The 17,738-nt window shown below is 41.8% G+C and overlaps 1 protein-coding gene across 1 annotated transcript in view; it reads right to left on the reverse strand.

Annotated features, from left to right (window-relative positions):
- Positions 1-2,763: 2,763 nt before the first annotated feature.
- Positions 2,764-17,738, reverse strand: part of FAM20C (FAM20C golgi associated secretory pathway kinase) — a gene marked incomplete at its 5' end in the record, with an annotated part of 74,781 nt that continues 59,806 nt past the window's right edge. Inside the window, 7 exons of the mRNA XM_042437840.1 lie at positions 2,764-5,245; positions 6,889-6,948; positions 7,274-7,355; positions 7,769-7,878; positions 8,217-8,397; positions 16,175-16,290; positions 17,544-17,636. Of these exons, the coding sequence (XP_042293774.1) occupies positions 4,993-5,245; positions 6,889-6,948; positions 7,274-7,355; positions 7,769-7,878; positions 8,217-8,397; positions 16,175-16,290; positions 17,544-17,636 (895 nt within the window). The remainder of the gene's footprint in view (positions 5,246-6,888; positions 6,949-7,273; positions 7,356-7,768; positions 7,879-8,216; positions 8,398-16,174; positions 16,291-17,543; positions 17,637-17,738) is intronic.

A 17,738-nucleotide genomic window follows, 5' to 3' on the forward strand; every position in this document is an offset into this window, starting at 1 on the left:
TAACCTTTCTTATCAAGGATGAAAAAAAATTGCAAAGGTTATTTATATCTCATATCATTTGAAAGATCTCTCCTCCAAGCCAAACCTATCCAACTCCTTCAACGTAGGACTTGATAGCCTCACCATCTCTGTTATCTTCTTTTGGATATGTTTCAGGCTGAGTCTTTCTAGCGTCAAATAAATCTTTTTCAGTCCTCTAATGCAGCATCCAGTCTTTCCTTAAATATCTCCAGTGCATTCAGGACTTCCTACCACCTCCCAATATCTTCCACTATCTAATACTAACAGACATCAACACAACATCACTTCAGTATAGTATAAAGGTATGTACATGGAGATGTGCTACATGAGCACTACGCAAAACTCCATGCAGAACTGCAACCTTGTGAAATACACGTCAATCACTAAATGCCAGTTTGCAAGACACAACATGATGCTCAGCAACAATGCAAAGGATAAGATGTACAACCACAGTGCAAAAATAAAGGACGCATAGAAGCAAGGCAAAATATTGAATGCAGAACCGCAATGCAAAGTATAGGAGGCACACTGTAATGCACAGTGTGCAAAGGCAAAGGCAAGGTAGAGGTGAATATGTTGTATGTGCAATTCTATTTTCCCCGCTATCAGCAGAGTATGTCGGTTGTGCAGTGGTGACTTTTTGGCACCACATGTGAAGTGAGAACATGTCCCTAACAATTTTGGTCACTCACTACTGGGAAGCTTCTCCTCTTGACCAGTCAAAATGGGCTCTTCTGCCAAAGTTTCCTTTCTTGGCTCTTATCTATGGCAGTCCTACAGATGGTTGGAGATTGCTTCTCTGTTCCTCCTTAGCCCTACCTTCTTCAAGCTCAAGTGGCACCCATCTAATTCAAGCTTTCCTCCTGGGACTTGGTCTCCAGTTCTGTATCCATTATCCAGACATAGCCTGGCTTGTCAACATCCATCTGAAATGGCTCTATTTTTTTTGCATGTATCTCTGAGAAATACCTTAATTCATGATCTGGATGGTATGTGCCTTCAAGTCTTATGTGTCTTATGGTGACCCCATGAATTTCATAGGTTTCTCTAAGGCAAGATATATTCAGAGGTGGTTTTGCCAGTTCCTTCCTCTGAAATATAGCCTACAGCACCTGGTATTTGTTGGTGTTCTCCCATTCAAGTATTAACCAGGGCTGACCCTGCTTAGCTTCCACGTTCAGACAGAATCTGGTGCCTTTAAAGGATTTAGTTTGCATATATGCATATATATTCAGTTGGGGGTGTGGAAAATGGATGTGTTGGATTTCAGCGCCCAGCTTGTCGAGTCAATTGTAAAAGATCATTCTGGGAATTGTAGTCCAAAACACTTAGAAGGCCAAAGCTTCCCTTTCCCAACTACAACCAAAATGGTTGGGTGGGATATTGCATCAGCAAATTGTATGAAGGGTAAAGGTTTGCAAAATTGTATTTCATTATGTCCACTTGTCTGTCACATCATTCTTTTCTTTATCAAAACCAGTGTATGTTTTACCTCCTGTGGCAGGAATCTGCATTGATATAGACCACCACATGACACTTTCCTTCTTATTATTACTGCAACCCTAATCTACTTTTTTTACATTTATCACAGTTTAAGTAAGCCCATCCACCTATTTAAGCGTAGTGCCATTGTGTTTAAAAACAAACCCACTACTTCAGCACTTTCCCTCGCTTTGGAAGGAGGGGTGCAGTACTTCCAAAAGGACATTTCACTCTGTCATGTTAATCTTCCTGAGCTCATGGATTGCTGATCTAATAAACAGTGACATCCCTTCAGAGCTACCAAATCTTCCCAGGCTAATCTGACTGTCACAGAGGCATGCAAAGGTGTTCAGCCTCCCGGCCACGGAGGCACGCAATGCAGTTAGCATGAAGTGTTGTTTGCCAGGGAACATCTAAGGTGAAATTCTATCTGGATGAGGTTCCAGCCCTACAGCTTTGCATGGGCTCTGACCCTGGCAGAGGGAACCAACCTGAAGCCCTCCAGACAGTTTGGACAACCATCTCCATCAGCCCCAGACATCGACGATGGCCCTGGATTGTGGAAGTTGTAATCCAAAGCAACTGGACAGTGACAGGTTGTCTATGCACTCCTTTCTTACAACAGTGCTGCTGCTTGCCAGGTTGTTTCTGAGCACAATCAATGGCTCAGGTTCAAGCTTTTTAAAGGGCCATGTCTTCTCTTGTAAGCCATCCTAACAGTTACATCAATGATCGTGTCCAAAGGAGGGCGACTAAAATGGTGAAGGGTCTGGAAACCATGACCTATGAGGAACGCCTTAGGGAGCTGGGTATGTTTAGCCTGGAGAAAAGAAGGTTAAGAGGTGATATGATAGCCCTGTTTAAATATTTTAAGGGATGTCACATTGAGGTGGGAACAAGCTTGTTTTCTGCTGCTCCAGAGACTAGGACCCAGAGCAATGGAGGCAAGCTACAGGAAAAGAGATTGCACCTCAACATTAGGAGGAACCTCCTGACAGTAAGGGCTGTTAGACAGTGGAACAAACTCCCTTTGAGTGTAGTGGAGTCTCCCTCCTTGGAGGTCTTCAAACGGAGGCTGGATGGCCATCTGTCGGGGATGCTTTGATATGGATTTCCTGCATGGCAGGGGGTTGGACTGGATGGCCCTTGCGGTCTCTTCCAACTCTATGATTCTATGATGTCAAGAAAAGGTGATGGATCTATGCCTCTAGCAGACCTATGTTTCCACCAGCATCCATAAAGTAAAACAATCACACAGACTTTCTGGCTACACATTTGCCAATATCTTTATTGCACTGGGACCACATTGCAAACAAATCCACCGAAAAAAAAATAATGCTGCAAAAGTAAGTCTATTGCTGCTGAAAGCAGTTTTTTGTGTGTTTTTTTCTTTTGAACCCTCATTTATTTTAAACTGGTATATGTATATATTTACATGGAAACTATCAAAAGCAAAAGTCAGGAAAGCAGCAGCCCTGCTATGACAGCCTAGAAAGATAAGAGCTGCTGTTTTCGTATGGATAAATAGTACAATTTGTCATTTTTTTTAAAACATCACTTTGTAAAATCACATTCAAGTATTCCTGTCAATGCGCAAATTATCAAAATCTTCTTTTTTTTCTGACTACGTTGCTGTAACTTTGTCGGGTTGTGCTGTGGTTGTGGGGTATGTTGTTTTTCTTTTGGCTTTGAAAACCAGTCTGAGACAGATTCATCCTCGAAATGGTGTATGGATATGTGTGTGTCGGCTGGGAACGAACAATTTAAATAAGGTACCGTTAAAGAAAGAACTTGAAGGACAACACAAGGAACTGTTAATGTGCACAACTGAGAAAAAGCAGGTGGCATAGTCCTGTCTGAGACTATACCATTTCAAGACACAGGTGGAGAAAGGCTTCTGCTCCATTACAAATGCATTGTCTTGTTGAAAAGTACCACATTGGGGAGAATAGTTATAATCTAGCCTTCCCCTCAATATGTTGGTTTTCTATATTTGTGTTGCTTTGCACAGGGCTGCATTTAAGGATTTAATTCTTTCCATGCCTGCATACCAAAACAGGACTGAGATTCTTCCTCATGGGCTGTGCTGCGTAACTTTGCAAATCCTTAGCTATGTTGCAGATACTCAACAAAACCCAGTGAGTGAATCACTAAGTTGTGCATCAGGGCATTGGCAAGAGTGCTTCAATACACATCAGGCACTTCCGATGTGCAGTGGCCTCTTCTGCTGCACATTGGTCATTTCTGATGCTCATTGGGCTCTTCTGATTCACACTGGATACTTCCAATGTGCACTGGGCACCCCTTTTGTGCTCCAGATCTCTCCTGCTGATGTCTGCATGTGCACTGGGGAGCACACTAATGCACATTTGCACCCACTGTACACTAGCGTTTCAGTCGCTCCACCATTGAGTTATGGATGCTTATATGTAGTAATTTCACAACAGCCCCTAAGTAAATACAGATGTGGCGAAACAGCTCAACTCTATTTCCCGCACATGTAAGTCCACCTATGAAAAAGCCAGTCCATTACTGAATGCCAGCCCAGGGTTCCAAAGTGGAACAGTCCCAGAAAGACTGTTAACGGTGTAGAGTAGCTCGACTCCAGCATTTCCCTCTAGAATCCTTTCCTCTGTGAGCAACGTACAATAACCTGGTGCCTCTCTTTTAAAAATAAAAATTGGTAGGTAGGTTTTCATTTTCAAAGAACACAGCCATCGCTTCTATAAATACAAAATATTAAATAAAGATCTGCTTTCTGTACAAATGAAAGAAGAAGGGAGGGGAACAGAGAAGGACCATTTTGTGGACAGGCAAGTGCCATTGAGCAGCGATTTCAAATATCTTTCCAATCCTCTTTGGGGAATTGATTTGTTAAGAAGAGCGGCAATTAAGTGTCACTTCTTTGTTTGCCCAAGTTACCTAATCCACAGGCAGATAATCCTGTTGCTGCTTAGTTATCTACCTGAATTTCCCACAAGCCTGATCCAGTGCTGCTCATAAGCTTCACCCATCATGTGCATGCACACCTGTGGCTGTGTGGAAGGGGCAGAGCTTGGTTACAGACTCACTCATTGCAGGAACAACAAGATGACCATGCGAGGTGGGGCTTTCCAGAAGCTCCACACATGATGTGCAATCCAATGCCTTTAATGGGCAAAGGGAAGAAATAAGTTAAGAGTTTCAGGGAAGCAGGACTGTATGAAGTGTGAGGTCGCATCCACTGAAAACATGGGGGTCCCCTGAGGGCCACCAAAGCTGCTTCCGCTGCTTCTGTGAACTCCTACGGCTCTTCATCCTCAACCTATATTCTTCGCAGTCTACGCCTTAGCTACTTGGAGAACAATTATAATTGCATTTTCTGAATTCATTGAATTCACAAAGTGGCATACACAGTCCTTTGCAAGACTGTTTCTTTTTTGTGTGTTGTTTTTCTTTCTTTCTTTCTTCTTTGACAGAGCTAATAAAAAATTGGGTCCTGCGATTTCACTACCTCTTGGTCATAATCGTGCTCATGTCGGCGGTAAAGTCATTTTCAACCACGTTGCTGTAACCATCTTTTTCTATACAGTCACTGACAGCCTTGAGGACTATCCGGAGCCGACGGTCCATAGCTTCCAGGTGCAACTTGTATAAAATGGGAGCAATTTTGTCTTTCATTAAAGACTCTTCCATCAGATGACTAAGCTTGTACTCTTCCTTGGCTAGTAGCTGTAGTCGTAGATAGGTGGACTTCCGTATTCTAGGGAGAAAAAAGGAAGACACTGACTTACATTTTGGACATGGAGAGAATCAGCAATGTTTCTACTATCAGGGATCAATGTTCCTGATTATCATGCAATGCTTCTACTATCAGGGATCAATGTTCCTGGTTATCATGCCATGTTACCCTCCCATCACTTATGCCAAGGAACTTGGGAGCAGTAGCTCTTAAGGGAGAATATCCTATACAGAAGCATAGATATCTTTTTTGCTCTTTTTCCTTTAAATATTGTCAGGTGGGATCTATAACGGTGGTGGGCAATTGTAGTCCTGCAGAGTTTTTACTGTGGCTCCTCTCACAATCCCTCAGTGCATGTGCTGTTTGGGTTAATGTGAGAGACAACTGCAAAGCATTTGGAGGACCAGAGTTGTCCATCTATAGTGCACTTCATTTCCCTTTCCCTCTCCAGGCTGCAGCCTAATCTTCATGCCCCTGCATCTCAGGGCATCAGCAAAATGTACTTTTCCCTGCTCTCCTCCTATGATCGGTCCCTGAAGCTAAAGGGGAACAACAGCAGGAGAGAGCAATTGCTTTCAAAGCCTCCTTTGAATTTCTTGGAGGTCTTTGGCTGGTCACAGTGGCCAAAGAGGCACTAGATGAGATGGATTTTTGTTCTGATCTGACAGAGCTCCTCTTATGTTCTTAGGCTTATATCCCTTTCTGCCCTTTGCTCTGTTCTGCAAAAGGTGGCTTTTGTTAAAAGTTAAAATACAAGTCATCTATTTATTCTGAGGACTGGAATGTTCCGAGCTTTGAGTTCTGTGCGCTCAAGAAAGGATCAAGTAACTTGAGCTCTCAAAAGGTTATTTCGTTGTTTGGTAGGCATCACCCTGGTTTCTGGAAGCACATTTCAGAATCATGGAGCACACCAGGAAAGGCAAGTGAGGGAGAGAGGAATGAAGGGACGTGGTGGAGAATTGAATTACCTCTAAAACATCAGGGATTATACCTATTGAATGCCAAGGCAAAACAACGGGAAGAGGGCTATCGTCTTCATAGAACCAGAGAGATGGAAGGGGTCCCAAAGGCCATCAAATTCAACCCCCTGCTCAATGCAGGGACTCCTGCTAGATCATCCCCAATAGGTAGCCTCCAGCCTCTTTTTTTGAAGGTGTCCAGCGAAAGAGACCCCACCACCTTTCTGGGCCATTGGTTCCTTTGTGGAACTGCTCTTACCATCAAGACGTAGACACAAGGTGCACCTACACTATAGAAACGATGCAGTTTAACATCACTTTAACTGCCATGGCTCCCTCCTACAGAATCCCGGAATTTGTGAGGGACCAGCACTCTTTGGTAGAGAAGGCTAAAGACCTTGTAAAACTACAAGTCCCATTGGATGGAACTACAGGAGTTAAAAGCAGTAATAAAACTGCATAATTTCTACTGTGTAGATGTACCCTTGATCCTCTCCTCCAGGGCAATAGAGAATAAACTTGCACCTTCCTTCATGGGCTCCCAGTGTTATTATTTCTTCTAATTCCCTTAAAGATCTCCACGATCATTACTTTACAGATTTCAAACTTGAAAGCAGCTACAGCATAGTTCTACCCCCCAAAACAACAACAACAACAACATTCCCCATTGTACTATCCTTATCACGACAGTCAGGGGAAACATACCTGCAGCACTGGTTCAAAGGCACCAAGATAGAAAGTTCATCGTGGGAGTATTTCCCGAACCTAGGGCAGAGATGAAAATGAGAAAACAAAAGAGTTGTCTTAAGGGCTGACTTCAGGTGGGTCTAACAATAGCATTTTGGCTTTTGTATCCCATCTTGGATAGTCCCATAGACAAAATATTGGCTCCAAAGGTCTGCTGAAGTTTGCCCATCCCTGGCCTAGAAAGAAGCAGGTTAACATCCGAGGAGCACCCAGAACCTAACTCAGTCCAAGCTATCTACAAATTGTAGATTCATGCGCCCTTACTTTCCCTAGGAAAGTAACAAGCACATTAAGATAGGATTCAGCACTGATCCTTCTGAGTTTCTCTCCTTAGAAAACTTACCCCCTGCCATTGTCTAAGTGGATAATAAAAGTTTCATTTCCAAATTTCTCAAATGTTTCGTAGTGATGCCGGTCCATGTTTCCTACAAAGAAAAAACACACACCATCACATGCCTCTTACTAAAGGACTTGACAAAGCAACAATACAGATGTGTCTGACAAATACATGTATTTGTGTCATGAACAAATTTCAGGAAAGAAAGATGTACAGTGTTTTTCTTTTGAGGGGGAACATGACTGTGCCATGTCTCCTTTCCCCCTGAAATATGGATAACATGGTTCCATATTATCCAGCTCCCATCTGTCTCAACCATTTGGCATGCTAGTTGGGTCTGATGGGTACTGTAGTGGGAAACCCTGGGGATGCCAGTTTGGGAAAGAGTCGGTGCTTGGGTGAACTGAATTCATAGGTAGATGATACATGATGAAACTAGGAAGATGACAAGAAGGAAACTCAAGCACCAGTTGATTTTATTTCATACAATGGGAAACGTACCCATGAGAAAGTCAAAGATGGTCATATCCATTATATCCAAAATTCGGGTCCCCCTGTCGTAAGGTGGAGTTTGCTTAACTTCTTCACAGTAATCTGGATCAACTTCCCACCTGGGGAAAAGAAAGTCAGTGTTAGGGATGGAAGGATATTCTCCAGTGTTCCCAAGCTTAATGAGAAAAGATTGAGACCCCTTGTTGAAAAGATGGAAAACCTATACATGAGAATGCAAAGATCAGCATCCCCTCCAACATATTTGGGTAAAAAGGTTTGCAGTTGGGGGTGCTTTGGTTGTGTCTTCTTAAACGGCAGGGGGTTTGACTGGATGATCCTTGAGGTCTCTTCCAACTATCTGAGAAATACATATACACACAATCTTGACTTACTGTCAGAAAGGTAGGATGGAAAACTTTCCATCTAAAGTAAAAAATAATAATCAGGAAATACTCACTCTGCTTTCTTGCGTTTGTGATAGGAACGTCTCCACGGATTCCTCCAAGTCTTCCTTTTGGCTAAGGAAAGGTCTGGCAGAAATGCAGCAAGAGAACCTTCAATCTGGTCTGGCTTCCCACACAGCGCATGCTCAGTTGAACAATAGTAGGAGCACTCGCCATAGAAACAGATATTATTGGCTGTTAAAAGAAATGGGAATGAGAGAGAGAGAGAGAGAGAGAGAGAGAGAGAGAGAGAGAGAGAGATGGTGAGGGACCTTCTTCTTGACTTTGCAGTTTGAAGAACACAGTTGGCCCTGCTTTATCCATGGATTCAATTATCCATGGCTTGAAAATATTCAGTATATTGAAATTGTTTTAGAAACCCCTCATAGTTGTCTCATTTGGGGTGGAAAGTTCACCGCCAAGAAAACCTCATGATGCCTTAGGGTCTCCGTAAGTTAAAAATGACTTGAAGGCACACAACAGCAACAAAATGGAAGGAGCGAGGGTATAAATACTGAAATTGTCTTTGAGAAACAGTCACATAACATTATAAATAGATAATAGACTGGGTTATAGATGCATATCATTAGGGAGAGCCAGTGCGCTGTACTGGTCTGAGTGTTCAGGTACGACTCTGAGACCAGAGTTCAAATTCTGATCAGCCATGGAAACCCATGGGGTGACTTTGGTCAAGTCACACTCTCTCAGCCTCAGAGGAAGGCAATGACACACCCCTCTGAACAAATCTTGACAGAAAGCCCTGTGATAGGGTCACCTTAGGGTTGCCATAAGTCAGAAATGATGTTAAGACCCAAAACAATTAGGGGAGGTTAGGTTAGGCTTTGGATAGGCAGATGAAGAGACAGAGTTATGTGCCCATAAAGAGGCATAAAGAGAGACAAAGGGCAGCACTGGACCCCTTTCTAACCCATGAACAACCTATGGGTTATATACAGACACCCCAGCTCCCTCTTCGTCAAATTGAGACAGCCCTGATAGCAGCAGTGTAGCTTAGAAGGAGAGTGAAAATATTCAAGGCAGCAGGCAAAGTAAAATTGCATTATAAGGCTCTCAGCTATATATTGTGATGTTCGAACATTATAGCAGTAAGGAATAAGGAGATAAAAGAAGAGAAATTGTTACTCATAAATTTCAATAAAAGCAGACCAAATCGCTCAATATACGTCCATTTGTAAATTGTGTCGGTATATCATTCTTCTAAACGTTGCAAGCATTGCATTGTTAAATTTTTCTATCCACTGGATCACAGATAGGGATGTGTTATTTTTCCAATATGGATTATCATTTTCTTTAAAACAGGCAAAGCCTGCATCTGCGCTGCAGGAATTATCTAGTTTGACACTGCTTTAAGTGTCTGGGAACAATGCTATGAAATCCTGGAATTGGTAGTTTGTTGTGGCACCGGAGCTCTCTGACAGAGACGCTAAACAAAACTACGAATCCCAGAATTCCATAGCACTGAAACATGGCAGTTAAAGTGGTGTCAAACTGGATTATTTCTGCAGTGGAAATGCAGCCAAAGAGGCACAAAAGATCCATTTCCACTTACCATGTCTTAAGTCCCCAAGGCACAGGTAAATAGTTTAAAAGAATATATATGTCACTAAATATCAGACGTATGATGAAATACGAGGCTAAGAGTATGTGACTTGCCCAAGGTCACCTATTGGATTTAATGGCCGAATGGGGAATCGAACCCTGGTCTCCAGAGCCGTATTCCTGCGCTGAGAGCACTACACTACACTGGCTCTTTAGCTCTATTTACAATCCCAAATCCCTCCAAACTGGGGCTCATAATGACTTACAAATTGAAATACATACAAGGAAGTCTAAGCCTACAAAAGATCAACGTTAAAATGGGATCAAACCACTGATGCACTAAAAACAATTAAAAACATACCATTAAAATAATGGTGAAAAAGCAGTTTAAAAATCCCAATACAATTTAAACAGCATGGCATGCTATAAAAACCCCTTCTTTCCAAACCTTCCAGTCTCAAAAGCCTGCTGGAACATTTAAAACAATGATCTTTGCCTGGAAACATATCAGGCAGGTCATTCTAGTCTCCTTAGGAAGAAAGCTGGAACTATCGCAACTCACAACACAATAGAAACCATGACAAATGACCATTGCCTCCACATATAAATGCATCGCAAAATTTCAAAGAGTACCATCTTGTATAAAATATAGCTAAACTAAAATCATCCAGCAACATAAATCCAGCTTGCCCAAGAGGGGATGTGGCATAGGGGGTCATCCAGGAACCTAAATCTTTCCATGCAACTAGGACTGGCTGGGTATGATGGGAGATGCAGTTAAGCACACCTGGGGAAGGGCAACAGGACAGCAAAGGCTAGCACCAATGGTCAGATTAATTGTATCTAATCTCCCTTGAGAGGCCAAATATGGCTGTGATATCGGTTGCTGAGGAGCCACAGTGAAAGAGAACTGTCCATAGGTCCTGCTCATGGACTTCCACCAAAGGATTATCTGGTTGGCTGTAGGTTGGTTGCTTGTGAGCGCAAAAGAGGTTTATTCTTACTCTGCGAGGATATTTACACTGCTTTGTTTGGCGGGAAGAACTAAGAGATTTGAACTTCTCTATTTGGCCACTGAAGAAGACTGGTGAGATGCATCTGGTCCTTGTTTTATTGATGGCTTGCTCAGATCCATGGTCATCAATCTGCCAGTTGAAGAGTCATGCTCAATGGAGGTTTACATCTATTGTTGCTGAAATGCCTAGACTGTGTGTTTGTGAGTATATGTGTGGACTATGGATTGTTTGGCAGATTTATTGTACCTATCTAATATTTAATATTTTTAGATATTTGGATCTAATATGTAATCTTTTATGAGAGCCAGTGTGGTGTAGTGGTTTGAGTGTTGGACTATGACTCTGGAGAGTAGGATTTGAATCCTGGCTCAGCCATGGAAACTCACAGTTGGCTTGCTGACCAGAACCAGCAAATTCAAGCATGCGCCTTCAAAGGTACCTTCCCAAGCTCACCAGAAAAAGCATAGTCTCATTGCCAAACATAAGCCTTCAAGGAACCTCCCTGAGTACACTGAAACTCCTCCATTTGGATCATTTAACAATTCATAAAGTGCCCTTCGTGTTTCCAAAAATAATTCCAAATTCAAAAAGATGTATTTCTTAGTAAACAATAAAGTTGGAAACAACTCCAAGTGTTAAGTGGCTCTATTGAAATGTTTGAGCTGGCACCGTACAGTGTGGAAACTCCTTGTTTCCAAAGAATTCTGGAACTCAAAAAGCTGTATTTCTTAGTAAATCATGAAGCTTTTCATCAGAAGCGGAAGCAACTGAAAGTGTGTGAACTGATGCCACTGAAATGTTTGAGTTGGTATATATGGTGCGGAGGTTTTTGCTGGAGTCCTTCGTGTTTCCAAAGAAATCTGGAACTCTAAATGGTGCATTTCTTGATAAGATGTAAAGTGGAAACAACTCAAAGTGTGAACTGATTCCACTGAAATGTTTGAGTTGTGAAAGTATGGCAAGATTTCTTTAGAGTAATTAATGACCTATATTGATTAATAGCACATTAATGGCATTAATAATTGTGGTGGAACAATTAGAAGGCCACATGTGAAAGGATTCAATATCGGGTAACACAGACAGGAGGGGTATCAAAAGACCAATAGTTCCTTCAGATGATAGATTATGTGGACCTTGGGTTTCTTCTTCTTCTGCATGATGTTGAGAACAGAGTGCTTCAACCTGGTGGCTTCCAAATGTTTTGGACAATAGCTATAATAATCTCTGACCACTGGCCATGCTGGGTATTGCAGCAATAAGGACTGTAGGAAAAACAAACTGGAAGACATCAGCTTGGGATAACCTAAGCCACAACAGTAATTGCAAAGCTTGGATCCCAAGCTGTTGGATTGCAACTTTCAACATTTCCAGATGGCATGGCTAATAGTCTGGGATTTTGGTAGTTCTAGTGTAACATCTGGAGACATGTGCTGGTGACCACTGAGCTCCAGCAGGACTTTACTCCTTGTGCATCCAGTATACCATCCTTGCTTCAGAAAGCACTATATTCTTTTTTCTTTGCATCTTCCTTGCTTCCCCAAGTATGATAGACACACAGAAGAAGTTAACCTTCTTCTGTGTGTCTATCATACTTGGGGAAGCAAGGAAGATGCAAAGAAGAGGCTGGATGGCCATCTGTCGGGTATGCTTTGATTGAGAGTTCCTGCATGGCAGGGGTTGGACTGGATGGCCCTTGTGGTATCTTCCAGCTCTATGATTGTATGATTCTATAAGGTTCTTTGCAATCTTGCATAACTTGGAGCATGCGCTCTTCATGCACTAGAGGAAGATTAAGTATAGGTACACTTATAAGATAGGTGGGTAGGCTGTGGTTCACCACTGAGTTTGATGGAATCTGTGGGTTTATTGTCACTGTTGTTTTTGTTGTGGTTGTTGTGTGTCTTCAAATAACTTCTGACTTATGGGACCTCAAGGCAAATGTATCATGGGTTTCCTTGATGAGATGTGTTCAGAGGGGGTTTGCCCTTGCCTTCCCTTGCAGCTAAATGTGGCTTGTCCATCGTCACCCAGTGCATTTCCATAGTCAAGTGCAGACACAAATTCTGATATCCCAGAATCCTAGTCCAACACTCGGACTACTACACTTGTATGGTGCTGTTGCCATGAAGTGTAGGAAACATTCTTCTGTATATCCATAGTAGAGGGACTGGTGAAACTGTTTGTATCATCAGGTATTCTTTTGCAGTTTCAAAACCTGGGCAGTGAAACCAAAATCTAAAAAACATCCAACGATAACATGAAAAGATGTTATTTTTGCCCTTCTGGGTAAATGGAGCAGATATGCTATTGTCTGTTTACCCGGGGGAGCCAGGGATGATGGGGTGGAAATCCATAATCCTCCATGATTGGTTAATATGAATGAAAGCCTCAGTACTTACTAACTATGTAGGATTGATTTTGGTAAACTACTGCTTCAATTACCCCGAAAACTACGGCTAAAGTTGTTAATATGTCTCTTTTTTTGCTAGTAAATTACCACTCATTCATTAAAGGCCTGGAGTTACAGCTGTGGGCCTTGGTTGCAAAAGGATGCAGAAACACATTTAAATAATTACTGATCTATTTCTGCTCTTTGCGCTTCGGCCTAAGTGCTCCCCATGTCTTTTCTTTCCGAACATGTATCGACTGACCTTGTTTCTGTCTGCTTTCAGACAGGTTTCTCCAAACAAAGGACTAATCTATTACTGTATAGGGAAAGTAATTCTTGAACAAACCTACTCTAGTAATGATTCATCCTAAAGCATCCTGGGTAGGAATGGACTGCCATGCAATATTTTCCCCCTCGTAGAAGATTGTGCATCAAGTAATAATACTACCTATAATATATTACTTTCCAGTTAAGAAAGTCACCAATGTAATTACTTTTACAAAACAGGGTCACAATTGGAAACAATATCTATGTGGCCATGTTCTAGAAGAGTTTATTCCTGATGTTTTGCCAACATCTGTGGCTGGCATCTTCAGAGGATGCTGGCATGGAAGAGAGATGAAGATGCCAGCCACAGATGCTGGCAAAACATCAGGAATAAACTCTTCTAGAACATGGCCCCCAAACCCCACAAAAAGCTATGGATGCCAGCCATGAAAGCCTTTGACTTCACAAGATCTATATCTACTGTTTTGTCGATTTTTAAATTTTATGGACAGCTTAATGATATTTTCAGGCGGGTTATAGACCGCCAAAAAATACGTATTGAATACGTATTAGGGTTAGGAAGGGGCGGTGCTTCCGCACCCCCTAACCCTAATACATATTCAATATGTACAATATGGCAGCGGCCGTTCCACACGGCCGCTACCATATTGACATAACAGACGCTCTGCGTCCGCACGTGGCGCACCGGAAGTGACGCCGCGAATGCACCCTTTGGCACTTGCGGCGCCTCTTCCGGGGCCTGAGAAGGAGCGCGATTTCCACGCTCCTTCTCTGCAGCGTCCAAGAGTCACAGCGTTTAAAGGCTGCAGCTCCTGGATGCTGCAAGCGGCGGCGGAGCCAGACCGCCGCTTTTCGGCGGTCTATAAGGCGCCACTGTGTTTGCATCGATGTGTATTTTCCCCACTGGTTATGTCTCTTTTAGCTCTTATAAACCACCTTGAGTCTCAGACTGGGAAAAAGGTAGCATATAAATACACATAAGGAGGAGGAGGACAAGGACGCGGAGAAAAAGCTTCACCTGTAAAATAATTTCAGCATGAGAAATGACTTTTAAGGCTGCAGAAGAGCCCTGGCACTGAGAGACACAGGGGGAAAGAGATGTCAAGCTCTAAAGCACAACCTGAATCATTTCAAACAGCCCAGTTTTAGAAGGAACTTGGGAACTTGAAACAACAAGCCGCGGAGTTCACCGCTTGGCCTGCCAGCTAAGATAACCGTCTTTTGCAGATTCTTACATAATTCTCGAAATACAGCCTGTCTCTGCAACTATTTTTGTTATCAAGAGGAATCCAATTAAGAAATTTGAATTGCAGAAAGTTGGCCTTTGCATGAAATATTTACGTGGACATGATCTACATCTCCGGCTCTGTCTCAGTCAGTCAGCTGTTATTAACAAAGTCATCAGAGGTCTTGTGTACGAATCCTTAAGTTCATTAAGTCTCCTTAGAATAAGTAGGAGATGGGAAACTGGTTTGCAAAGGCAGCAGTTAAGATGAAGGCATGAAAGAGTAACAGGCTCAGTTCTAATGAACATGAAGGACCAGATGCTGATGAGATGTATGGATCGCCAAAACCATCTTGCATGATATTAAGAAGATACTAACCATCTCTGGGTGGAATTACTTTTCCACAAAGTATACTGTAGGGATGCAGGAAGATTTTGCCTGGTCCACATTTTTAAGCAAACTGATCCAGTATTTCACTTTCTGCTTGGAACACAGTTATCATTTGGTTCTGTGCATCTGCAAATTTGATTCTCAGTCCAAGAAAGGTACCAAAATGCATTCGAAAAATGCATCTTTTAAATCAGTAGTTTCCAAATGTTGGTCCTACAGATGTTTTGGACTACAGCTCCCAGCATTCTTCACTGTTGACCAAGGAGCTTTGGGGAGTTGAGTCCAAAACAGCTGGAGGACTGCAGTTTGGGAATCACTGTTTTAAACTGAACACCATCATCCATTGAAAGATGCTGAAAAATACATATTCTAAACTGCCACCTTGGTTGCAGCTCAGTTTCATCTTTAGCAACTGAAGAAAGTGGCAGCTGAAATGTTGCTGAAGAAATGGCAGTCCTATGACTAGTCTTTTCATTTTCCTTCCTTTCCTCTATATTCAATAATACTACATATTCACATATACTACATATTCAATGCTATGGACTTCTGGGATGTGTAGTATTGTGAGATATTTAGCCTTCTCTGTCAGAGAGTTCCGGTGCCACCTAAAAACTTCAAATCCCAGGATTTCAAAGCATTGGGCCCTGGCAGTTAAAGTGATGTCAAACTACACTAATTCTGCAGATGCAGCCTTAGGTATATGCATTTGTAACCAAGTAAGCAAAGTAGGATCTCAAGCAGTATATTTTGCACAGAAAAGACATGTATTTCTGTGCACAGAAATACATATTAAAATGCAAATAGTGACCAGAAACTGCGCAGAAAACATTTTACTTTCTCACAGTGGTCAAAACAGATTAGAAATTCACTATTCTTCTTTGCTAAAAGGAACCAAACTTACTATCTTTCATAAACCAGACTATCTCGAAGTAGCATATTTTGGCTTTTAAAGTCTGTGGATGTGATTATTTTCTTTGCTTTGTATTATAATGGTTACCTTGTTACAAGCCACCCAGATGATGATCATCATCATCAGAAACTGAAAACCCTCCAGAGATGTTTTAAAGAAGTCAGAAAGTTTGTTTCAGAAGAGCAGATAGTACCTGGGGAGATGAAGAATGTCCTCCATAATTTCTTGTCACGCGTGACATCCCTTATTTCTCTGGTCATATTAACCAATCTGCCTGCAACCGGCGGCACACGGCGGAAATCCAGGATTCTGGGGAAAAGAGAAAGACACAGGACTTGGAAAAGAAATGTAAGGCCCACGGATTTTCTGTTGTAGAGTGCTCCAGAAACAGAATGAATGAATGAATGAATGAATACAAATAAATACATACATACAGTTGGCAGAGCTGAGACACAGTCTTTAACCTAATTGTGAGATAATTGATCTCTAAGAACTGGCACAAACTTAGGGTCAAACTGAATGTTAAAGGGAATGCATATTCACTAGGATTAATCCATTTTCTTCATCTTATTGACATATGCCTCAGCAATTAGACTTGCAAAGTAAGACCTTGTTTAGCTCTCAAAACAAAACGAAGTCACAAAATAAGCATGTTAAATGCAAGATATGTAGGTGAGGACAAAAAAGGTACTGTCTATGATTAACAGACACATTTGGAGGAATACTCCAACAAAAAACACTGCTAAACTTAAACAATCTACTTTGTCTGTACACTTACATACCTTATCCACAGGCCCTGGAAACTGTTTCTCTTCTCCAACATCTCTAATGACTTATTTTAAAAATCCCTTTTAGGGTTTAATTTGCAAGTCTGGTTGATGAAGCACATATCTCTGAGGAAATCCCAATGTTGGGTAGAAAATGGGAGAATCACAGGGAATATGTATCCTCCTTAATGTCTAGTTTGAGCCTAAGTGTAGTGTAGTTTTTGGAAGGAAAACAGTTAAAAGAGAAAAGTAAAGTATTATTTCTCAGCCTTGACTCATGCCTAGTCATCATTTTAGGAGAGATGTCGTAATGATTGTTTGTACTTTTGCAAAACCTTGGGGTTCTTCCAAGAATGGTGATATCTTCCATCTGTGCATGGATGGCACCATTTTGATGGCATAAACGGTAGCATTCACCACCTTCACTTCAGAAACAGAGGGAATGATGTTCATCCACACTTTCACTACACATTTCAGAAGTGATGGCCTAAATGCAATGATTGGCTCCTTGTAGTGGAAACCTTACATCAATGTGAATGTTGTGATGTGAACCTAATGCTCATGTTAGGTTCCATTGATTCGCTGGGTCTACCACAATGAAGATTAACAACCGGATTTTGGTTGGAATCTGCTAGATCTTGTTGATTACACCAAAATTAGCCATTAGTACGAGGCACCAAAATACAAAGTTGGAACTTAATATATATATCTCTTTACCTCCCTCCCTCCCTTAGTATTTTTCTTTCCAGATTTTATTGATGTTGTTAAATAGTTTCCTTGTTTCATGTTCTTTACCTGTCCAGGTGAAATGCTGCAATTTCAGCGTTATGTCTTTCGTAGTCGGAGAAATAAAAGAAGTCTGGAGGAGTCTCCTGCTCTCTTGTTTGTCTGTGGAAGAAAGAAAAGTAGCACATGCTTAACTTTTTTTATTGCTCTCCAGGAAGAACCCGTTTAGTGTTTATATGAGGACCATGAAGCATTCAGAATTGT

The sequence above is a fragment of the Sceloporus undulatus genome, chromosome 8 (assembly GCF_019175285.1).
Source record: "Sceloporus undulatus isolate JIND9_A2432 ecotype Alabama chromosome 8, SceUnd_v1.1, whole genome shotgun sequence".
NCBI classification, from domain to species: domain Eukaryota; kingdom Metazoa; phylum Chordata; class Lepidosauria; order Squamata; family Phrynosomatidae; genus Sceloporus; species Sceloporus undulatus.